Source organism: Pelodiscus sinensis, chromosome 30 (assembly GCF_049634645.1).
Source record: "Pelodiscus sinensis isolate JC-2024 chromosome 30, ASM4963464v1, whole genome shotgun sequence".
Taxonomy (NCBI): Eukaryota; Metazoa; Chordata; order Testudines; family Trionychidae; genus Pelodiscus; species Pelodiscus sinensis.
Genome location: NC_134740.1, coordinates 656,397 through 680,156, shown reverse-complemented (window position 1 = coordinate 680,156; position 23,760 = coordinate 656,397). Strand labels below are relative to the sequence as shown.

General features: G+C 54.3%; 4 protein-coding genes across 4 annotated transcripts in view; 3 read left to right on the top strand and 1 right to left on the bottom strand.

Moving 5' to 3' along the window:
- The window catches only part of NOP9 (NOP9 nucleolar protein), a 340,212-nt gene that overhangs the window by 137,538 nt on the left and 178,914 nt on the right, over positions 1–23,760 (bottom strand). The gene's annotated exons all lie outside the window — the stretch shown is intronic.
- LOC102445913 (olfactory receptor 10D3-like) lies at positions 1,650–2,567 on the top strand. The gene has a single exon (XM_006129270.2). It carries the CDS (start codon positions 1,650–1,652, stop codon positions 2,565–2,567), a length of 918 nt encoding a protein of 305 aa, XP_006129332.1.
- Positions 7,955–8,887, top strand: LOC102463750 (putative olfactory receptor 10D4). The gene has a single exon (XM_006129259.2). It carries the CDS (start codon positions 7,955–7,957, stop codon positions 8,885–8,887), a length of 933 nt encoding a protein of 310 aa, XP_006129321.2.
- LOC102445676 (putative olfactory receptor 10D4) lies at positions 17,420–18,352 on the top strand. The gene has a single exon (XM_006129269.1). The coding sequence runs from the start codon at positions 17,420–17,422 to the stop codon at positions 18,350–18,352; it is 933 nt and encodes a 310-aa protein (XP_006129331.1).

Here is a 23,760-nt window from a genome sequence, read left to right as displayed (position 1 = left end):
TGTTGACAAGTTTCTCTATGTAAAAGTTGTATACAGAATGAGATGGATTGATTTGGAGGTTTGGTCCTTTTGATGGCTGTGTTCCTGTGTTGCTCTGCTGGGGGGTGGTAGCCCCAAGATTGCATCATGTCTGGGGGAGACCCACGTTTCTGGCCCGGTAGGAGAAGGATGGTAGGGTGCCCAATCAGGGAGGTTCGTAGGACCTTTGGAGACCATCCCAAAGAGCGCCTGTGAACCAATCCATGACAGCTACCTCCTGACAGTTTTCTTACACCTTCTAACACAGGTGGCCCTTTGTCCCAAGCCACTAACTGGAAAACAGCTGTGGCAAAGGGCTGGTTAATTGCTCCCTCTGCTGAAGTCTGAGACAGGGGGAGGGAGCTGCCTAAGGGCTCAGCTCCCAAAGGCCGGGCTCAAGAGCAGCATAAATGTTCCTGCAGCCTGAGCTCATGAACACTTCTAGGGTCCCCATGGTGGCTGAGTCAGTCCCTGTGCAGGTCTGGCGTGTCAACTCCACCATTGAAAGGGACACTTTCTCCATCCCCATGGCAGGAACGGTGCTCAGAGCTCAGGCAGTTTGGGCTGAGAGGTGCTGATTGTGTGTCTGCAGGTGGAGCAAACGGGGGAGAAAGAGCTAAAGGCTCCCACCGCCTGGTGACTGCGTGACTCTTCAGTGAGGCACAAAGCGTAAGCTACTGGCGTGTCCTTCTTGTCCATTTCCGCCTTCACTCTGGCTCCGGGACGGTTTCTTTCTCCCCTTCTCTCTCTCCAATCTCTGTACCTGGCCACCAGCTGGGGCAGCCCGGCGGTCAAACCTGGTACAGAACCGCTCAGTCTCACATGAACTGGTCTGTTCTGGCTTGGGGGTGAAACCAGAATCCATGTGCGCACGGAACTTCCCCCAGGCCAGATCTGCAGTAACCTTTGGGGTGTTTTCAGCTTCTGCTGCAGCAGGCGGTTGGTCACCTGCTGGGATAGTCCATGTCTCTCACTCTGTCAGTTCCCAGCCTTGAGAGCTAGTGGCTCCTTAATCTCTCCTGCTCTCTGCCTGAGGTCGCTGAAGTTGAGCTGCCTGAGTACTGAAGTGCTTTGGTACAAGTGAAATCACCGGGCTCGCAGTGGAAGTGTGTGTGTGTGTGTGTGTGTGTGTGTGTGTGTGTGTGTAGCTGGTGGACTTGAACAGCCTGTGATGAACTTGACTAGTTCATAGACCACTCCAGAGACTAAACCTTTCTCTCTCTCCCCCATTCTATGCACAGTTTCTCTATATGTACATGTAGAGGAGAAATGTCATTATGTCATGCTGAAACATTTTGCAGGTTTTCTTTCTACCTTGTACACGCATTGTCAAGGCCCCAAGGAGTCAGGAAAGTGCATGTTCCAATACATGATAATTTCCTCAGTTCTTGGCATCTTTCTTTGGTTCCCCGATGATGATGCGATGATGGCAGAGGTGTAAGAAATGGACAGAAGGGAGCAGAATCATATGGAATCCACCAAATATAAGTGGTGACTCTCCACTCGCTTTCACCAATCTTAGGCTGGTGAAGATTTGCCTTTCGAGATTAAGGCTGGTGGGGTGCATAGTTTATTAAGCGATCTAATCTAGTTTCATTATTTCTGTGCCCCCAGGAATGACTCAATCTCACATGGAAATGGAGAATCGCACTGTGGTGTCAGAATTCATCCTCTCAGGCATCCCCAACACCGAAGGCCTTGAGAACATCCTCTTCATCTGCTTTTTAGTCTTCTTACTCTGCTCCTTGCTGAGTAACCTGCTCATTTTAGCAGCTGTCCTCGTGGACTCCCGCCTGCACACCCCCATGTACTTCTTCCTCTGCCACCTCGCCGTCATAGATCTTGGATGCTCTTCCACCACCACACCAAAATTGCTGGCCAGCCTCTTGGCCAACAATAGAGCAATCTCACTGGGTGGGTGCATGGCCCAGCTCTTTTTCTGGCACTTTCTGGGTAGCAGCGAATGTCTAATCTACACGGTCATGGCCTACGACCGGTACGTGGCCATCTGCCACCCGCTGCGCTACCTGCTCATCATGAACCACAGAGTGTGCGCCTTCCTGGCCGCCGGCAGCTGGATCTGCAGCTCCTTTCATGCCACCATCCTCGCCAGCCTGACCTTCACGCTGCCCTACTGCGGGTCCAACGTGGTGGACTATTTCTTCTGCGACATCGTACCGGTGTCCAATCTGGCCTGTGCAGACACATCTGTGCTCAGGACCGTGACCTTCACCAACACTGGCTTGGTGCCCCTGTTTTGTTTCTCCCTTATCCTCGTGTCCTACGTCAGGATCACGGTGTCTGTAGTGAAGATGCGCAGTGCTGAGCATGCTCGGAAAGCCTTCTCCACTTGTGCTTCGCACATGACGGTGGTGTGCTTCTTCTTCGGGCCCTGCTTCCTCCTTGCCACCCAGCCCTCCCTGAGCCCCGTGGTGGCCACCCGCATTCAGATCTTTTGTGACGTGGTCACCCCGATAATGAACCCGCTGGTCTACACACTGAGGAATAAGGATGTCAAGGCGGCACTCAAGAAATTGAAAGGTGGCTAAGCCCAGCCAATGTCGCTAGCTGCACTAGAATGTCTTCCCCTTCCCCCGCAGCTTGTGGGAATGAAACTATTGGGAGAAATGGGGAGAATTTAAAAAGGGAGAAAGGGCTTGTACCTTTCCAACTCCTATAGGAGCTGGGAACTCAATTCATGTGTTTGCCTTTATAAAACTCACTCCATGTTCTCTGCCCAGGGCCATTCCTGGGACATTCTGGGCCTTAGGAATTCCCTGCCCTCTAGCACCTCAGGAGTGGGGTCCAGAGCAACTCCCTGTCTCTGCTCCACCCCATCCCATATCACCCCTTACCGCAAGCTCCCTCCCCCACACCCTCCACCATGGCTGGACCTGGAGCAACCCCACAGACTCCCCTGCTGGGCCCCGCTGCCCATCTCCCTGTTGCCACGGTGAGTGCAGGGGACCCCGACTCTGCTGACTGTCCTAAGCAGCCCCCACAGATAATTTCCTGGGCCTCGCTGGGCCCCACATGTCCAGGCCATGGGATAGCTGAGGGGGCTGCCATGGAGCCCCCCCAAAGTGCGGGGTGTGGGGTGGCCGTCCCGAATCGTCCTTTAGACAGGACGGCTGTGCCTCTGCTGGTGGAACGCCATTGAAATGGCCGGAGTCACATCACCGCTGGGGCTGATCCTTCCGTCATTCCCCTGCTTGATCTCTGAGCCCTCAGCCCTCTGTCAGCGTCTCTGGGCCCTGGCGTTGCCATGGGAATGCTCGTCCTGCGGGTTCTGACCCACCGGACTGACACCTTCATAGAGCCAGTGCGCCCCAGGGAGCATCCCCTCTCCCCTCAGCACAGCCACAGCTCCTTGTTCTCACAGGCACAGGCAGGCTGTGCACGCCAATATACAGTGTTTGCGCTCCCTGACCCAGAGCCGCACAGTGAGTGGCTGGGTGGGGCTATTCCAAGGTGGGCTGAGCGGGAGAGTGGATGTCTTGGGGCGATGTGCAACTGGGGCAGAGGGTGTCCAAGTTCTTTCAAACGCTCACAGCATGTCAGGCTCTCCTGCCCCTGCTGCCTGGCTGGGAGCTGGGGGAGCCAGAAGGGGGACCCGTCTGCTGTTTGGTGGTTTCATTTGTCTTCCTCAGTAGCCCATCTCAGGGTGCTGCTGGGCCCTGACCTCTGGGAATGGGGCGAGAAATGGGTTAGAGGGGCAGACAGGCAGATGCATGCTGGGAATGGAAGCCTAGTGAGAGAGGTTGTGTCTTTCAAGGCCTAAAGGAGAGCTCAGGGTATGTCTACACTACAAAGTTAATTCATAATTACAGGAATTATTTCAAATGAACTTTAATAGCATCTACACAGGCAAACTGGTATTTCGAATTTATTTTGAAATAGCAGAGCCCTTATTTCAAATTTGGTAAACCTCATTCCACAAGGAGTAACACCAAATTCGAAATAGCTATTTTGAATTAAGTGTTGTGTAGACACTCGATTTGAAATAGGGGGCCTCCAGCCCTTCCCAGGGAGCCCTGGTGGCCACTCTGGGCACAACCAGGAAAACTTACTCTCCTCTCCCCCAGCCCCAGAGCCATTAAAGGAGTAGACCCTGGCCACAGTGTCTGCACCAGCTCCAAGCCTGCCAGCCCAGAGCCAGCAGTGGGCACCGGAGCCCTTGACCTAGGGGCCCTAAAACATGAGCGAGCAAGCCACTGGCAGCCAGCCCTCCACCTGACAGGGGCTGGAGCAGGCAGAAGCCTTCCTGGACATTATTCAGGTTTGGGGGGGATGCCCCCAATGTCCATGATCTCCACACTAGATGGAGGAATGCGGCCATCTATAGTGGGATAGCTGCCAGCCTGGTCACCAAAGGCCACATGCAAACCCAGGTCAAGGTTAGCATTAAAGACAAGTTGGTCCAGCGAGACCCACAACCCTGAGCCCTGAGCTTCCCCTCCCCCTTCTTCCCCTTGCTTCCCCCTTCCAGCTCCCTCCTCCCAGGTTTCCCCCTCCCCACTCCCACCCTCTCTCTTCCCCTCTCCCACCTCCTTTTCCCAGTTGCCCCAAAGGTTCATCCCCCCCCAGTTTTGTTCAATAAACCCAGATTCTATTTTTAAACACACGTGTCTTTTACTTGACATCAGGAAGGGGGGCTAGGGAGGGGTAAGTGGAAGGACGTGAGGGAGGAATGGGGCACGAGTCCCCAGTGGGGAGGACTGGGGAGGCTCCGAGGGCTCCGAGGGGTGGATGCTCTCCCTCAGGACCTCCTTGCACAAGAAGGCTTTTTCCTCAGTGGGAGCATGAAAGTATTTGCGCAAGAAGCACTGATTTTGTACATTACAAAGTCAGTGCGCTTGCGCAAATTCCAGCGGTCAGTGGAGACAGCTGGCAAATTTTTGCGCAAAAGCGGCTGCTTTTGTGCAAAATCTTGCCAGTCTAGATGCACCTGCTCAGACAAACCTTGTTCTCCACCTTTGGCCCTGTGTTATCAACCAAAACTTGAGGGTTCATGTTGCCTGGATAGAAATAATGCTTCACTTTCACATTCCCTGAGCAATGCAAGGTGTGAAATGGTCCTGCTACAGGGTCCAGCAATCTGCAGGTCATGTGGGTTGGAAGTTATGTCCCCTGAGAGCTGTTCATGCCTTGGCTCCTATCACTCCTGTCCCATACTTTATGGAAATTGGCACGAATGTGCATATGCTTAACTCGAAGGTGCTTTAGAGAAATTACATCATTTAACCGATCATTTTAAAGTTACAACCTGCTGCCTCTACCCTATTTTTCTTTCTTGAATGAGAAGTTAGAAATATTAAGTAGGAATATGTTTTATTTGTCAAGGTGTTCTAGTAAAAGCCATTATTGATACTTTAGCAACTTAATGGCTGGGTGATCAAGTCAAGGACCTGTGAATGGTTGTGTTTTTCCTGTAACACCAAACTGTGGTTGTCCCTATAAAGAGAATGTCTAGACTACAACATTTTTGTAGAAGAAGGTATGCAAAATGCGCTCCGCATTTTGCGTAGCTTTTTCTGCTTTTTTTTTGGAAGAGGCTTTTCCGAAATTTGGTTAATGTAGAATGGGCCAAATTTCATAAAAAAAACCCTCTTTTGGAAGATCCCTTATTCCTCATGGAATGAGGAAGACAGGGCTTCGAAAAGAGTGTGTCTGCTCTTCTGTTTAAAAAAAAAAAAAACCAAAACGGCAGAGCAAATGCATTCCCTGGATGCGGGGAAGTTTTTTCGGGATATCCCCAGCAGCATAGACATACCCAAAGACATGTAACCCGGTCACCTAATAGTAGAATACAACTTTATATATGGTACTTTTCCACGCAAGGTAAGAAAAATTTGAAATGAGCACATACAATGTCTGCCTTGGACAAAAGGGTTACAAAAGTGCAAAACCAAACAATAGGGGGAGTGGTGAGACGCCCAAGGTGCCTGCAGGAAACATGTGAGACTGAACAGGGGAGAGGATTGGGCTCAAGCTAGGAGCCTACCCAGCTTGTGAAAAGATAATTAAACAGCTGCTAGGGTAAGAATTTGCATTTAACTAGTTTCTTAGTAAAACAGGATTAACTGGCCTATTTGTTAATTTTGGTTCAATAACTAACTTTGCTCTGTTGTCACTTGCAATCACTTAAATCTCACTTTTTATACTTAATAAAACTCTTGTGGTCATTATCAAGTCAAGTGTAAATAATTGCTACCTGAGGGGATCAACCCGTGTGCATCTCTCTCTTTTGTTGACAAATTTCTCTGCGTAAAAGTTGTATACAGAATGAGATGGATTGATTTGGAGGTTTGGCCCTTTTGAAGGCTGTGTCCGAGGCCTTTGGGGTTTGGTCCTTTTGAAGGGTTGTGTCTGAGGCCCAGACCTGAGCTGGCTCAGGATCTGTGTTGCTCTGCTGGGGGGTGTCTGTGTGTGCCATGTCTGGGGGAGACATGGGTTTCTGGTGCAGCATGGAGGTAGGTGGGACCTTTACCGCAACAGGTGATAATTCCAAGGAGCCCCCAGTGAACCAACCCATCACAGCTACCTCCTGCTGGGTTTCTCACACCTTCTTCTAATGCAGGTGGCCTTTTGTCCCGAGCCACAAACTGGAAAACAGCTGAGGCAAAGGGCTGGTTAATTGCTCCCTCTGCTGAAGTCTGAGACGGGGAGGGGAGCTACCTAAGGGCTCAGCTCCCAAAGGCCGGGCTCAAGAGCAGCATAAATGTTCCTGCAGCCTGAGCTCATGAACACTTCTGGGGTCCCCACAATGGCTGGGCCAACACTGCACAGTCCCTACGCATGTCTGGCGTGCTAGCCCCGTCAGTGAGAGAGACTCTCTCCACATGCCAACGGCAGGAGCTGTGCTCAGATCTCAGGTGGTTTGGGCTGAGAGGGGCTGATTGCGAAAGGCTAAAGGCTCCCACCACCCGGTGACTGCGTGACTCTCCACTGAGACACAAAGTGTAAGCTATTGTCGTGTCCTTCTTGTCCATTTCCGCCTTCACTCTGGCTCCGGGACGGTTTCTTTCTCCCCTTCTTTCTCTCCAATCTCTGTACCTGGCCACCTGCTGGGGCAGCCCTGGTACAGAACCGCTCAGTTTCATGTGAACTGGTCTGTTCTGGCTCGGGGTGAATTCCATGTGCGCACGGAACTTCCCCCAGGACAGATCTGCAGCCACCTTTGGGGTGTTTTCAGCTTCTGCTCCAGCAGGCGGTTGGTCACCTGCTGGGATAGTCCGTGTCTCTCTCCCAGTCAGTTCCTAGTCTTGAGAGCTGATGGCTCCTTGATCTCTCCTGCTCTCTGCCTGAGGTCACTGAAGTTGAGTTGTTTGAGTGCTGAAGTGCTTTGGTACAAGTGAAATCACCGAGCTCGGGTGTGTGGGGTGTGAATCTGGTGGAATTTAACAGCCTGTGATATACGAGATCAGCTCATAGACCTGTCTAGCCCTAAACTCTCAGAAACTTTCTTTTCCCCAATCTATGCACAGTTTTTCTTTATGTACACATAGAGGAGAAATGGCATTATCATGCTGAAACATTTCGGAGGTTTTCTTTCCGCCTTGTATACTCATTGTGAAGGCCCCAAGGAGTCAGGAAAATGCATGCTCCAATTCATGATCATTTCTTCTGCGTTTGGCATCTTTCTTTTGCTCCCTGATGATGATGCAATGATGGCAGAGCTGCAAGAACTGAACAGAAGAGAGCAGAATCATACGGCATCTACCAAATATAATGGTGATTCTGCACTCGCTTTCACTAGTCTTAGGCTGGCTAAGAACAGAATCATACGGCATCTACCAAATATAGTGGTGATTCTGCATTCACTTTCACTTGTCTTAGGCTGGCTAAGAAGATTTGCCTTTCGAGATTAAGGCTGGTGGGGTTCATGGTTTATTAAGCTTCCTAATCTAGTTCCATTATCTTTGTGCCCCCAGGAATGACTCAAGCTCACGTGGAAATGGAGAATCGCACTGTGGTGTCAGAATTCATCCTCTTAGGCATCCCCAACACCGAAGGCCTTGAGAACATCCTCTTCATCTGCTTCTTAGTCTTCTTACTCTGTTCTCTGCTGAGCAATCTGCTCATCTTAGCAGCCGTCCTTGCTGACTCCCGTCTGCACTCCCCCATGTACTTCTTCCTCTGCCACCTCGCCGTCATAGATCTTGGATGCTCTTCCACCACCACACCAAAATTGCTGGCCAGCCTCTTGGCCAACAATAGAGCAATCTCACTGGGCGGGTGCATGGCCCAGCTCTTTTTCTGGCACTTCCTGAGCAGCACTGAATGCCTAATCTACACGGTCATGGCCTACGACCGGTACGTGGCCATCTGCCACCCACTGCGCTACCTGCTCATCATGAACCACAGAGTGTGCACCCTCTTGGCCGCCGGCAGCTGGATCTGCAGCTCCTTTCATGCCACCATCCTCGCCAGCCTGACCTTCACGCTGCCCTACTGCGGGTCCAACGTGGTGGACTATTTCTTCTGTGACATCGTACCGGTGGCCAAGCTGGCCTGTGCAGACACATCTGTGCTCAGGACCGTGACCTTCACCAACACTGTTGTGGTGCCCCTGTCCTGCTTCTTCCTCATCTTCATGTCCTACATCAGGATCGCGGTGTCTGTGGTGAAGATGCGCAGTGCTGAGCATGCTCGGAAAGCCTTCTCCACTTGTGCCTCGCACATGACGGTGGTGTGCTTCTTCTTCGGGCCCTGCTTCCTCCTCTACACCCAGCCCTCCCTGAGCCCCGTGGTGGCCACCCGCATTCAGATCTTTTGTGACGTGGTCACCCCGATAATGAACCCGCTGGTCTACACGCTAAGGAATAAGGATGTCAAGGCGGCACTCAAGAAATTGAAAGGTGGCTAAGCCCAGCCCAGCCAATGTCGCTAGCTGCACTAGAATGTCTTCCCCTTCCCCCACAGCTTGTGGGAATGAAACTATTGGGAGAAATGGGGAGAATTTAAAAAGGGAGAAAGGGCTTGTACCTTCCCAACTCCTATAGGGCGTCAGTGGGAGCTGGGAACTCAATTCATGCATTTGCCATTAGGAAACTCACTCCATGTTCTCTGCCCAGGGCTATTCTGGGCCTAGGTCCTTCCTCATTCCCGCTGTACCCCAGGCCTGGGGTCTAGGGCAACTCCCCATTTCTGCTCTGCCCCAACCGATTTCACTCCTTATCGGAAGCCCCCTCCCTGAACAATGTGAGCAGGGGACTCCTGAGGCGCTGGGTGTGGGGCGGTATGAAGTGTAGGTCTCCCTCTTCCCCACCAGTGTGGCAGGAGCCAGAGTTACCCCACAGACATCCCTGCTGCGCCCTGCTGCCCATCTCCCTTTGCTGCTGCTGTGGTGAGTGCTGGGGACCCAGACTCCACTGCCAGTCCCAGGTAGGCCCCCCACATCATCTCCTGGGCCACGCTGGGCCCCACAGGTCCAGTCCATGGGATAGCTGAGGGGGCTGCCATGGAGCCCCCCCAAAGTGCGGGGTGTGGGGTGGCCGTTCCGAATCGTCCTTTAGACAGGACGGCTGTGCCTCTGCTGGTGGAACGCCATTGAAATGGCCGGAGTCACATCACCGCTGGGGCCGATCCTTCCGTCATTCCCCGGCCTCGTCTCTGAGCCCTCAGCCCTCTGACAGCGGCTGTCTGGGACTGTGTGGGGGGGGCAGGAGGTGAGTCCCTTCTTTGCAGGAGTCATGAGAGTGAGGCTGGAAGAGAGGTGGGGGATGGAAAGCTGAGATATGGTGCTCACATATTCCTTTCTCCCGCCTGTTGCTCTGGAAGCTCTTTGGGGCAGGGGCTGTCTCTGGCTGTGTGGGTGCAGCCCCCTTTGTACCTGGGCTTTCCGGCCGGCCATGCCACAGGATTTAAAAACCACAGTAGCTTCTGATGGGCAATGGGAAACCTCCCCTGACCTCCCAGCCAGTGGCACTGGGCAACCATAGAGGGAGAAGCCTGCAGAGCTGCAGGCTAGAGTATTGGTAACTGAGAACTGTATCAACTCCACACAGCTATGTTTAAATAGGCCCATGGGAGTCATTTGCCAGCCATTATTCTGTGGTTAAGACAAAGTCCTGGGATGCAGAAGATCTGGGTTCCCCTACAGGCTGGGTAGGACGCTCTCTGGCTGACCATGAATAACTCACTAGATCACGTTGTACCTCAGTGTACTTCAGAGGAGAATTAAAACTTTTGTCTCTCTCAGCTAGTACATGTGTATGACATTCAAGGGGGGGGCTGTCTCTTTCTATGGCTTTGTGCTGGGTGTGGCACAAAGGGGCCCACGTCTCAGGCCCAGACTGTAGGTCCTACCACCTTACTCATGATAAGGAGAGGGAGAATGCACATTACAACTGTCCAGTGCAGTGTTGTGTTCATGACAAGGACATGCACTATCCAAAGCCCAAGATTTGGTGGTGATGGGGGACTTCAACTATCCAGACATATGTTGGGAAACTAACACAGCGGGGCACAGGCTATCCAATAAGTTTCTGGACTGCATTGGAGACAACTTTCTGTTTCAGAAGGTTGAAAAAGCTACCAGAGGAGAAGCTGTTCTGGATTTGGTTTTAACAAATAGGGAGGAACTAGTTGAGAACTTGAAAGTGGAAGACAGTATAGGGGACAGTGATCACGAAATAATAGAGTTCATGATCTTAAGGAAAGGTAGAAGGGAGACCAGCACAATTGAGGTAATGGATTTCAGGAAGGCAGATTTTGATAAGCTCAGAGAACTTGTAGGTAAGGTCCCATGGGAAGCAAGACTGAAGGGAAAAACAACTGAGGAGAGTTGGAAGTATTTCAAAGGGACGTTGTTAAGGGCCCAAAAGCAAACAATTCCGCTGTGTAGGAAAGATAGAAAATATGGCAAAAGACCAGCTTGGCTTAACAAGGAGATCTTGCACAATCTCAAAATAAAAAAGGAGTCATATAAAAAATGGAAACTAGGACAAATAACAAAGGATGAATACAGGCAAGCAACACGGGAATGCAGGAGCAAGATTAGAAAGGCAAAGGCACAAAATGAGATCAAACTAGCTACAGGCATAAAGGGAAACAAGAAGACCTTTTATAAATACATTAGAAGCAAGAGGAAGACCAAGGACAGGGTAGGCCCACTGCTTAGTGAGGAGGGAGAAGCAGTAACAGGAAACTTGGAAATGGCGGAGATGCTCAATGACTTCTTTGTTTCGGTCTTCACCGAGAAGTCTGGAGGTGTGCCTAACGTAGTGAATACAAGCAGAGAGAGGGTAAGTTTAGAAGATAGGATACACAAAGAACAAGTTAAAAATCACTTAGGAAAGTTAGATGTCAGCAAGTCACCAGGTCCTGATGAAATGCATCCCAGGATACTCAAGGAGCTGATAGAGGAGGTATCTGAGCCTTTAGCTATGATCTTTGAAAAATCATGGCAGACAGGGGAGATTCCAGAAGACTGGAAAAGGGCAAATATTGTGCCCATCTATAAAAAGGGGAATAAGAACAACCCAGGAAACTATAGACCGGTCAGTTTAACGTCTGTCCCAGGGAAGATAATGGAGCAGGTAATTAAGGAAATCATATGCAAACACTTGGAAGGTAATAAAGTGATAGGGAATAGCCAGCATGGGTTTGTGAAGAACAAGTCATGCCAAACTAATCTGATAGCTTTCTTTGATAAGATAACGAGCCTTGTGGATAAGGGAGAAGCGGTGGATGTCATATACCTAGACTTTAGTAAGGCATTTGATACGGTCTCGCATGATATTCTTATTGATAAACTAGGCAAATATAACTTAGATAGGGCCACGATAAGGTGGGTGCATAATTGGCTGGATAACCGTAGTCAGAGAGTGGTTGTTAACGGTTCTAAATCCTGCTGGAAAGGGATAACAAGTGGAGTTCCTCAAGGGTCTGTTTTGGGACCCATACTGTTCAATATCTTCATCAATGATGTAGATATTGGGATAGAGAGTACGCTTATTAAGTTTGCAGATGATACCAAACTGGGTGGGGTTGCGACTTCTTTGGAGGATAGGGACATAATTCAGAATGACCTTAGCAAGTTAGAGAAATGGTCAGAGGTAAACAGGATGAGGTTTAATAGAGAGAAATGCAAAGTGCTCCACTTAGGAAGGAACAATCAGTTCCATACATACAAGATGGGAAGCGACTGTCTAGGAAGGAGCATGGCAGAAAGGGATCTAGGGGTCATAGTGGACCACAAGTTGAATATGAGTCAACAGTGTGATGCTGTTGCAAAAAAAGCAAATATGATTCTAGGTTGTATTAACAGGTGTGTTGTAAGCAAAACTCGTGAAGTCATTCTGCCGCTCTACTCTGCACTAGTTAGGCCTCAGCTGGAGTACTGTGTCCAGTTCTGGGCGCCACATTTCAAGAAAGATGTGGAGAAATTGGAAAGGGTACAGAGAAGAGCGACAAGAATGATTAAAGGTTTAGAGGACATGACCTATGAAGCCAGGCTTCATGAACTGGGCTTGTTTAGTTTGGAAAAAAGAAGATTAAGGGGGGACATGATAGCGGCTTTCAAATATCTAAAAGGGTGTCACAAGGAGGAAGGAGAAAATTTGTTCCTCTTGGTTTCTGAGGACAGGACAAGGAGTAATGGGCTTAAAGTGCAGCAGGGGAGGTTTAGATTGGACATTAGGAAAAAATTCCTAACTGTCAGGGTGGTCAAATATTGGAATAAATTGCCAAGGGAGGTGGTGGAATCTCCCTCTCTGGAGATATTTAAGAACAGGTTAGATAGACATCTGTCAGGGATGGTGTAGACGGAGCTTGATCCTGCCTTGAGGGCAGGGGGCTGGACTCGATGACCTCTCGAGGTCCCTTCCAGTCCTATGATTCTATGATTCTATGATTCTATGCAGAGCTCTGGTGTTCCTGTCAACGACACCCAGAGCTCAGCTGATGCAAACCCAGAGTCACTCCTAAGCCTGCGCCTGGCGCAATGATCCAGCCCAGCCTGGGGACTCGTTAGCAACGCCAACATTTTAATTACTCCCATGGAGTGCTGTGTCTGGGCTGGGCATAGCCCATCTACAGAGCTTAATTATCACGTCTGCCTCTTCTTCCTGGATCCAAAGTAAGCTGCCCACTTGGGGAAGGGCAGGAATTAAGAGCAATTACAGGAATCTCTTTGAGACTTATTAGATCTGCGGTGCTAGGACAGCAGCAAATGGCTGGATGGGATCATGGCTGGAAAATCACCGAAGTCGGCCGGTTCCTCCCCTCTCACTCTGTGCCGTGTCTGTGTCCTTGGCAGGGCCAGGCCCAGTGAGACGCAGAGCGACGTTCTGCCCAGTGAAAGGTGGGGGATGGGGTTGACACCCCTTCCTGTGCGGGGGGCAGTGAGCTAGCGAGGTCTGACAGGCCGGCTCTGTCTTGCTCAGTGTCTGAGTGACCCCAGAACCATGGTGCCAGGATCCGGGGGGAATTGGGGGGGCACTGCCGTCCTGTGAAAAGTGATGCAATTCTCTCCTCGGCGGCTCTGCTGTCCTGCGGCATGTGACGAACAGGATGGATGGTCCCTCTGTCTCCCCTCCCCGACTCCACCCTGCTGCAGAACACCTCCCCTCCCCATGTGCTCAGAGACAGAGCCGGGACGGGGGGGGGACCACGGGAGACAGAAACCCCGGGGGGAGCTCAGCTGGTTTCAGAGGCCTCCAGCCAGACCCCGGGCCCCGTTCTCCGCCATGTCACACTGAGGGGGGTCTCCAGTTTGTGCCATGAGGTTGCAGCGCCCAGATGAGCAGGAATGTCTCCTCCCAGCTCATGAGGCTGGGTTGAGAACCTGCATTTCATGGCTCAGATTCAGGCAGAAACCGACCCAGTTCCGCTGATCCCCATGGCTTGACTCCGGACTGACCACAGTGCGCAGGGCTGAGAGGGGCACCAGCCCCATGGACTCGCCAGAGCCCCCTGGGAGTCAAGCCAGGGGAGTGACAGAGAATCTGCATCCCAGTGTTATTGAGGATTGAGCCCTTCCTGCTCCGCACCACTGCCCTTATCGCCCCATCTGGGGCCTGGCCCCAGGGGTCTCTGAGCATCTCCCAAACAAGGCCAAATCTCCATTAATTGGCGGCTCAGCCGATGGCTCGGCCTGGAGCCTGGTGGGGATTCAGGGCTGGTCCCCAGGGGCCTGGAGGGAATTTAAGGCCCAGGCAGAGCCGGGAGGCTGCAGGAAGTGGTGGGGAAGCTGTGGGCCGTGCAGCAGTGCAGGGTGAGACGTGGGGCACCGTCCTGGTCAGCTTGGCAGGATATTAGGGCTAACGGGTGGGTCGCAGTTGCCCCGGCCAGACCCCTCTCCCAGGTGCAGGGCCGGGCCGGGTACGGACGCTGGATGGGGCCACAGGAGTCCTGGCCGCGACAGAAGGGAAGAATCCGAGCCAGCTGGAGGTGCCTCTGCCCATGCAGCCAGTGTAAGGCGCCTGCTTTGGTAACGATCTTCTCGACCTACCCCCGTCTCTGCCTGTGTCTGGACCTGGCCGTGCCGCGCTCCCAGGGCCTATCAGTAGAGAACCATCCACCCAGCTGTCTAGCCCCCATCTGTGCGCTACGCCTGCCTGCTTGTCCCTGGCTGTGTCTCTGTGTCACTGATCCGCCCCTCTCTGTGTACTGTAAACCCCCCGCCAGCCTCTCTCTGCAGCCCTGCCCCTCCCCATCCTCCATAACCCCCCTGCATGCCTCAGCCGTGCAGCCCTTCCCCTCCCCATCCACCAACCCCCCCGCCAGCCTCAGCCCTGCAGCCCTGCCCTTCCCCACCTGCCACAACCCCCCCCTGCCAGCCTGTGCCCTGCAGCCCTGCCCTTCCCCACCTGCCATAACCCCCCGCCAGCCTCTCCCTGCATCCCTGCCCCTCCCCATCCACCACAACCCCCCACTAGCCTCTGCCCTGCAGCCCTGCCCCTCCCCATCCACCAACCCCCCCCCAGCCTCAGCCCTGCAGCCCTTCCCCTCCCCATCCACCAACCCCCCCGCCAGCCTCAGCCCTGCAGCCCTTCCCCTCCCCATCCACCAACCCCCCCGCCAGCCTCAGCCGTGCAGCCCTTCCCCTCCCCATCCACCAACCCCCCCCGCCAGCCTCAGCCGTGCAGCCCTTCCCCTCCCCATCCACCAACCCCCCCACCAGCCTCAGCCCTGCAGCCCTTCCCCTCCCCATCCACCAACCCCCCCGCCAGCCTCTGCCCTGCAGCCCTTCCCCTCCCCATCCACCAACCCCCCCACCAGCCTCAGCCGTGCAGCCCTTCCCCTCCCCATCCACCAACCCCCCCACCAGCCTCAGCCGTGCAGCCCTTCCCCTCCCCATCCACCAACCCCCCCGCCAGCCTCAGCCGTGCAGCCCTTCCCCTCCCCATCCACCAACCCCCCCCGCCAGCCTCAGCCGTGCAGCCCTTCCCCTCCCCATCCACCAACCCCCCCACCAGCCTCAGCCCTGCAGCCCTTCCCCTCCCCATCCACCAACCCCCCCGCCAGCCTCTGCCCTGCAGCCCTTCCCCTCCCCATCCACCATAACCCCCCCGCCAGCCTCTGCCCTGCAGCCCTTCCCCTCCCCATTCACCAACCCCCCCGCCAGCCTCAGCTGTGCAGCCCTTCCCCTCCCCATCCACCAACCCCCCCGCCAGCCTCAGCCCTGCAGCCCTTCCCCTCCCCATCCACCAACCCCCCCGCCAGCCTCTGCCCTGCAGCCCTGCCCTTCCCCACCTGCCATAACCCCCCCTGCCAACATCTCCCTGCATCCCTGCCCCTCCCCATCCACCATAACCCCCCTGCATGCCTCAGCCGTGCAGCCCTTCCCCTCCCCACCTGCCATAACCCCCCCACCAGACTCTCCCTGCATCCCTGCCCTTATCCCTCCACCACAACCCCCCACTAGCCTCTGCCCTGCAGCCCTGCCCCTCCTCACCCACCACAACCCCCCACCAGCCTCTGCCCTGAAGCCCTGCCCCTCCCCATCTGCCATAACCCCACCGCCAGCCTCTCCCTGCAGCTCTGCCTCTCCTCACCCACCACAACCCCCCACTAGCCTCTGCCCTGAAGCCCTGCCCCCCCATCCACCATAACCCCCCACCAGCCTCTCCCTGCAGCCCTGCCTCTTCCCATCCACCATAACCCCCCCGCCAGCCTCTCCTGCATGGAGAATCTCCCTGGCAAAATGCCAGCACACAGTGTGTTAGTCTTCTTTAATTCCCACCTTTAAACGCTGCTCTGCCTTGCTACGAGCAGAACCCAGCCTGCTGGTCATGGCCGTGCAGACGACACGCTGTGGCCGGAGGTACGGGTGGGGAAACTGGAACAGTCTGTGTGGTCGCCATGCTAAGGACCATCGCACCAAAGGCTTAGCGATGGGTTTGCTGGAAACCGTGTCAAGCCTCGGGGTGCAGCCACCTCCCAGCATCCCCAGTTCTAGCACCTCTGCTGAGCATCCCTAGTTCTAGCACCTCTGCTGCAGCATCCCCAGTTCTAGCACCTCTGCTGAGCATCCCTAGTTCTAGCACCTCTGCTGAGCATCCCTAGTTCTAGCACCTCTGCTGCAGCATCCCCAGTTCTAGCACCTCTGCTGAGCATCCCCAGTTCTAGCACCTCTGCTGAGCATCCCTAGTTCTAGCACCTCTGCTGCAGCATCCCCAGTTCTAGCACCTCTGCTGCAGCATCCCCAGTTCTAGCACCTCTGCTGAGCATCCCTAGTTCTAGCACCTCTGCTGCAGCATCCCCAGTTCTAGCACCTCTGCTGAGCATCCCTAGTTCTAGCACCTCTGCTGCAGCATCCCCAGTTCTAGCACCTCTGCTGAGCATCCCCCTCTTTTCTTTTTCCTTTTCTCTCTAAGAACCCCCCACTCCTGAGTACTCGCCTCATGAGCAATGCTGGGAACCCTTCCCCACATGCTCTGGTGGGTCTGTGCCATCTGCCGCCTCTTCCTGAGCAGCGGCACGTCACAGCCCCTGCTTTTACCACAAACAGCCCTGCCAAACCAGAGCGCTGCGCTGCACATGGGCCAGCCCCTCGGGAGAGCAGTGAGGGAATGAATGGTAGGCCAGCGTAGCTCTCAGTTACAGTGCTAAGGAGGGTGGGCAAAGACCAAGATAGGGAAAGAGCAGAGGAAAATGGAGGCGCACAGGAGACAAGAGAAGGAATGGGACTAGATCAGAATAGACTAAACTAGATTAGAATAGATGTCCCCTTTGTCTATTCATCTCTTCAAGGCAGACATACCTTCGATGTTTTATCACCAGCACAGTGACTCTCTGACCCCAGTGGGCATGGCAAAGACAGAAATATTCCCCACTCCTGAGGGAAGGGAGTCCTGGGGGCAGGGTGGGAAGGGTAAACATTGCAGCCGTAGGGTTGTTTCAGTAACTCCCTGGCTTTATTTCTCTGCCCTACCCCAGGAATGAGGCCCAAATGGCGCTGGGCAACCACACGATGGTGACTCATTTCATCCTCCTCGGGATCCCCAACACCGACGGCCTCCAGACCATCCTCTTCTTCACCTTCTTAGCCTTCTACCTCTGCACCCTGCTGGGCAACCTGCTCATCCTCTCAGCCGTCCTTGGCGACCCCCGCCTGCACACCCCCATGTACTTCTTCCTCTGCAACCTCGCTGTCGTGGACCTTGGATTCTCTTCTGTCAGCATCCCCAAATTGCTCGCCAACCTCTGGGCCAAGAACAGAATCATCTCAATGGGAGGGTGCATGTCCCAGGTCTTTTTTTACCACTTCCTGGCCAGCACCGAGTGCCTGCTCTACACGGTCATGGCCTACGACCGGTACGTGGCCATCTGCCACCCACTGCGCTACCTGCTCATCATGAACCGCAGGGTGTGCGTCCTCCTGGCTGCAGGTGCCTGGATCACCAGCTCCTTCCACGCCACCATCCTCGCCAGCCTGACCTTCACGCTGCCCTACTGCGGGTCCAACGTGATAGACTATTTCTTCTGTGACATCTTCCCTGTGGCCAAGCTGGCCTGTGGGGACACGCACATCATTGAGACCGTGACCTTCACCAACACTGGTTTGGTGCCCATGACCTGCTTCTCTCTCATCCTCGCCTCCTACATCCGCATCGTTTACTCCGTCGTGAAGATGAACTCAGCTGAAGGGCGGCGCAAAGCGGCTTCCACTTGTGCCTCCCATCTGGTGGTGGTGACGCTGTTCTTTGGGCCCTGTGCCGTGATCTACACCCAGCCCCAGCTGAGCAAAGTGATGGTGACGGCTGTGGAGCTCTTTGGCTACATAGTGACACCCTTGCTGAACCCGGTCATCTACACCCTGCGCAACAAGGAGGTGAAAGATGCTCTGAGAAAACTGAGAGGGGGCCTGACGCCTGCGCGTTGACATAGTACATGAGGCTGCAGGGAAATACACCTACGAATGCATCCGCATGACCACTCTGTGCCTTTTGTGAATCTCTTTCTCTGCCCCATCCCAGCACAGCCCCTTCTTTCTAATCTGGGTCTCCGCATCAAAAATGAAGAGGCTTCGGAAAGTACAGACCTTGCAGAGGACTTTGACAATCTCAGCCTTATTACCCAGCTTTACAGAGCTCAGGGTCTTCTAGTCCATTCTCATAAGGCAGATTTTCTGCTCCGATTATTTTCGTGGCTCTCCCCCTAATCCTCTCCAGTTTACCGCTGGGGAAGTGTGCAGACCAGAACGGGACACCACTCCAGCAGTGGTCGCACCAGGGCCAGAGCAGCAAAATCTCCTTTCTGCTCCTACTCAAAATTCCTCCTTTGTGCATCTTAAGGTCGCACTAGCTGGTTTGGCCCCAGCGTGGCACTGGGAGCTCTCGTTCAGCTAAGTCTCCACCACAGCCCCCCAGGTCCTCCTCAGTGCCTCCTCTCCTGAGTGTTGCGTCCTCAGTCCTGTTAGCACAGCATCGGTCCCTTGTCCCTAGAGGCTGTGACAGCGCGTTGGGGTTTTCCCGTCTCCTGCACCCCCGTAATGACACGGACAGGCTCCGCCAGCCAGTAGAATAGAGGGTGTTTATTGCTTCTCCAGGATACAGCACAGCACAGATGTCATCTGGTTACAGGCCAGCCCTAGGATGCCTCAGCCCCCCTTGAGATAGGGGAGACTGGGCCCCTAAATTACAGCCCCTTTCCCTAGGCTGTGTCCTCCATGCTCCCAGACAGAAACTCACTCCCTCACTCTCTTCCAGCCCTGCCCCCAGCCAGGGCTCCACTCCCCTTCTTCCCATTGTTCCGCTCCCTGGGAGATCACTGGTCAGACAGGTTCTTAGCCCCCCTTGCATAATGACTCATCCCCTGCCCTGCTGGGCCGTGCTGCAGCCAGCAGCCAGTGGAGTCACTCACAACCCACTGCCCAGCATAGCAACCAGCAAGGTCCCCCCACTGCGTCACAGAGGCACATGCTTGCATTCAGCTGTGTCAAACTGTGAGCAATTTGTTTGCTCATGCCCCTTATGCAGTGATGCAGAGGCAGACCGGGGAGGAGGTCAGTGGAGATGGCCCAGGATGAGGGAGAAGGCCACTGGTGTTATTCTAGGGTTAGCACCAGGGATATTCAAAGGAAATTGGCTCTGCTTGAGCTGGGGCAGTTGGGTTACAGGAGGCCCTGCAGCATTTCCCACGTGCCCACCAGGGCCTTTTCTTATTGGCACAGCCTTTGGGGCTGTCACTGGGGTGGTGCTCCTGGGTGCAAGTCTTTGTGTTGGTTTCTAGGGCTCCCAGCAAGGATTGAGCCCCCCGTGAGTTCCCCAGGGATGGTGGGTGGGGCTCTGTATTTGGGCTTCATCCCATGGGGAGGAGGCAGACTCTGGTTGTGAGGCTTTGGGCTCCGGCCCCAGGGCTTCACGCTTAACTCTCCCCCCACCATCTCTGGCTTCCCTTGGCCAAGCCCCTCTATGGCACTGACTTTGGCCCCTGCTGCCTCCCTGGATACCCCATGCAGACCTTCAGACCCAGACTTCCCAGGGCTGTGAAAAGTGAGTCTTGTACAGTGGCATAGTGAGGGGAGGATGGGGGGGGCAGTTGCCCCTGGGCACCACGCTAGGGGAGCACCAATTTATTCCCCCTCCGCTCCCCCCGTCATCCCTCAGTTCACCTGCTCCTCTTTCACCTGCCACGGCTGGCTGAAACCTGCTCCCCGCTTCTCTGCCCCCAGCCTAACCTTTCTCCATCTCTGCTGGCAGGTTAGTGCATTTGGGGGCCCAGCCTTAAACTAGAGGGGTTAGGGGAAGACGCAGTACAAGCTCCCTGCCCTCCTTTCAGTCTCAGGCTCAGCCGTGCACCAGGTTTGGGGCCCCGCCATGTGGTGGCAGCTGGGGGGGAATGCAAATTTTGCCTTTGCCTTCGGGCGCATAACACCCTCTCTATGCCTCTGGATGTGTATGCTTGTTACTACCACTTTTCACAACAGCAATAAAAAAATACACTCCTTTGGATGTGCAGATTGATTTGTGTTTCCTGAGGCTAATTCAGTACTGTCAAGGCTGTTTCCCACACTGGCACTGCGAGTGAAGAAGAGGGAGACTGCAAGAGGCCTGCCACTTTTATTTATAAACTCCCCAAGGTCACAGACTCCCTGACATGGGGTGGTATGCTGCCACCAGCCAAATGCAAAAACCCATTGAGAGCCCAAGAAGACACACTTGGAAATTCCTGCCTGTGGGTGCTCTCAAGCTCTTTAGCCCTCCCTCGGAGAGAGCTTGAGGAAAACCTTCAATTCCTTAATAGCTGGCTTTGTAGTCTGTGGCATGTGCACACAGAACCTCTTGCCTTCTAGGACTCAGGAGTCAGATCACAGTCTTAAAAAGGTGATCTTATTAACCAAATGAAGACGACAGACATTATCAAACATTACTTGATTGCTCCTTGTTATAGCGCAACTGAAAAAAGGCAGATTAAAACACAGGGAATTGCTTCCCTGAGATTCTATTTAAAGGTTACAGTGGGAGAAGGGGGCACATGACCTTAGCACAGAGAAGTTCAACAAACTCCAAAAGAAAGAAAATAACCTGATCACACCTGACTAAACATTCCCTGTTCTACTCACATCTCTGTTGTTCTAAGGTTTAGTCCTTCTCTAGGCATGGATGTTGTTGGATCCTCCATGCCCTGCTGCCCTGGCTCAATTCATGTCTGCCCAGCTGTGCTCTGGTCACACAAAAATTGCATCAGGAAGGTAATTGCTTCCAATTCAAAACCCCACACTCTGTTTTCATTGACTTTCTGCCAATACTTCCTGGAAACTCTTTGGACCCACTGTCTGTGGTTTTAATCATTAACTGGCAATTTAGTTAACGGACTGGCTGGAATGCCCAGAAAAGGGTAGCACCCTCCCATTCATCACAGGTACTTTATAAGAGTGTGAGAGCAGACCCCCGCTAGTGTTGGGGGGTCACATGCTGAGGCCACCAAAGAATTTCTCATGAGATCCCCTCCAGTAGGGTGCAGGTGATGCATGAAGAATGTGATAACTGAGAACTGTATCAGTTCAACACAGCTGCATTCATGGAGGCCATGGAAATTATTTGAAGGCTAAGTCGAGGTACAGGGGTGCCTGAGAGCTAGGTTTTAGTGTAGGCTCTGTAGAAGACTCTCTAGGTGACTTTGAATAATGCACTAGATCACTCTGTGCCTCAGTTTCACCATCTGTTATAAATGGATAATTAAATCGGCTATTTGATGTGTATCACATTCAAGTGGGGACACTCGCTTACTGTGTGTCTGTGCTGGGTGTTGCACAAAGGGGCCTACATCTCACATCCAGACTGTAGGTCCCACCATAGGACCCAGGATAAGATAAGTGAGAACACAAATTAAAATGGTCAAATGCAGTTCTGGCTCCAGTGTTTGTGGCAACGACACACGTTGTTGGGGTAATTAGTGGCCTGTGAAAAGCTGGGTCTGTCTGACTCTGTGTCTGGGCGGCTCCCAAAACAATGGTGCCAGGGGTTGGTGGGCAGCTGCTGCACGGCACAGTGATACCGTTGTGTTCCTGGTGTCGCGGTAGTACTGCTAAAAGTGCTGTGCCATGGTGCATGGGAGAGATGGTGCCCTTGTCTGTGAAACAGGTTATTTCACCCTCACCCATCCCCATGCTGCTGCAGGAACACATCCCTGTGCGCACAGAGACCCAGAGCAGGGGCAGGGGAAGGGCAGGTCATAAGAGGAGCTATTGATTCCTAGGTTTTCACCTGAAGGTCTGGCCCAGTTATCTCCTATTGCACACTGATGGGGGTATCATTTGGCTTGCGTCACAAGGCAGGGGAGCCTAGACGAGTAGGAACATCCCACCCCCTTCTCGAGCATTCTCGGAAATGATGCCAAAATCTCTATTAATTGGCAACTCTCTGAGCGTTCTCCAAAACAAGGCCAAGTCTCTGTTAATTGGTGACTCTGGGAGGTCTCAGCCTGGGAGCCGGGTGGGGATTCAGGGCTGGTCCCAAGGGGCCTGGAGGGGATTTAAGGGCCAGGCAGAGCTGGGAGGCTGCAGGAAGCGGTGGGGAATCTGTGGGCCGTGCAGCAGCGCGGGGCAAGACGAGGGGACAGCCCTGGGCAGCTTGGAAGCGGATTAGGGCTGCCTGGTGGGTCCCGGGCACCCAGGCTGGGCCCCTCTGCTGGGTACTGGACCGGGCTGAGTAAGGACGATGGATGGGGCCACAGGAGTCCCGGTCAGGACAGAAGGGAAGAATCCCAGCCAGCTGGAGCCGCCTCTGCCCATGCAGCCAGTGTAAGGCGCCTGCTTCGGTACCGACCTTCTCGCCCTGCCCCCGTCTCTGCCTGTCTCTGGCCTGGCCCTGCCACCCCCAGGGTCTGTCAGCCTGGTGTGTTCTGTAGAGAGCCACCGACCCGCCGTCCAGCCCCGTCTGTGCAGCGCCTGCCTGGCCCTGGGCTGGGTCTCTGTGTCATTGATCTGCCTCTTTCTGTCTGCTGTAACCCCCGCCAGCCTCTGCCCCACTGCCCTGCCCCTCCCCACCTGCCATAACCCCCCGCCAGCCTCTGCCCCACTGCCCTGCCCTTCCCCACCTGCCATAACCCCCCCGCCAGCCTCTGCCCCACTGCCCTGCCCCTCCCCACCTGCCATAACCCCCCCGCCAGCCTCTGCCCCACTGCCCTGCCCCTCCCCACCTGCCATAACCCCCCCGCCAGCCTCTCCTCTGCAGCCCTGCCCCTCCCCACCTGCCATAACCCCACAACCAGCCTCTGCCCTGCAGCCCTGCCCCTCCCCACCTGCCATAACCCCACAACCAGCCTCTCCCTGCAGCCCTGCCCCTCCCCACCTGCCATAACCCCACAACCAGCCTCTGCCCTGCAGCCCTGCCCCTCCCCACCTGCCGTAACCCCACAACCAGCCTCTGCCCTGCAGCCCTGCCCCTCCCCATCCACCATAACCCCACAACCAGCTTCTGCCCTGCAGCCCTGCCCCTCCCCACCTGCCATAACCCCACAACCAGGCTCTCCCTGCAGCCCTGCCCCTCCCCACCTGCCGTAACCCCACAACCAGCCTCTGCCCTGCAGCCCTGCCCCTCCCCATCCACCATAACCCCACAACCAGCCTCTGCCCTGCAGCCCTGCCCCTCCCCACCTGCCATAACCCCCCCGCCAGCCTCTGCCCTGCAGCCCTGCCCCTCCCCATCCACCATAACCCCCCCCCCCCCGCCAGCTTCTCCCTGCAGCCCCTTGTGCATGAGAAGTTGCAGTGTCAGCCTGCTGCTTTACCCTGGGGTTTTGCTCTGAGTGTCTCCACTGGTGCCCAAACGGGAGTGCTGGCTGACA

Coding starts and splice junctions, on each gene's coding strand:
- LOC102445913 (XM_006129270.2), top strand. CDS start 1,650: ATGGAAATGGAGAATCGCACTGTGGTGTCAGAATTCATCCTCTCAGGC.
- LOC102463750 (XM_006129259.2), top strand. CDS start 7,955: ATGACTCAAGCTCACGTGGAAATGGAGAATCGCACTGTGGTGTCAGAA.
- LOC102445676 (XM_006129269.1), top strand. CDS start 17,420: ATGGCGCTGGGCAACCACACGATGGTGACTCATTTCATCCTCCTCGGG.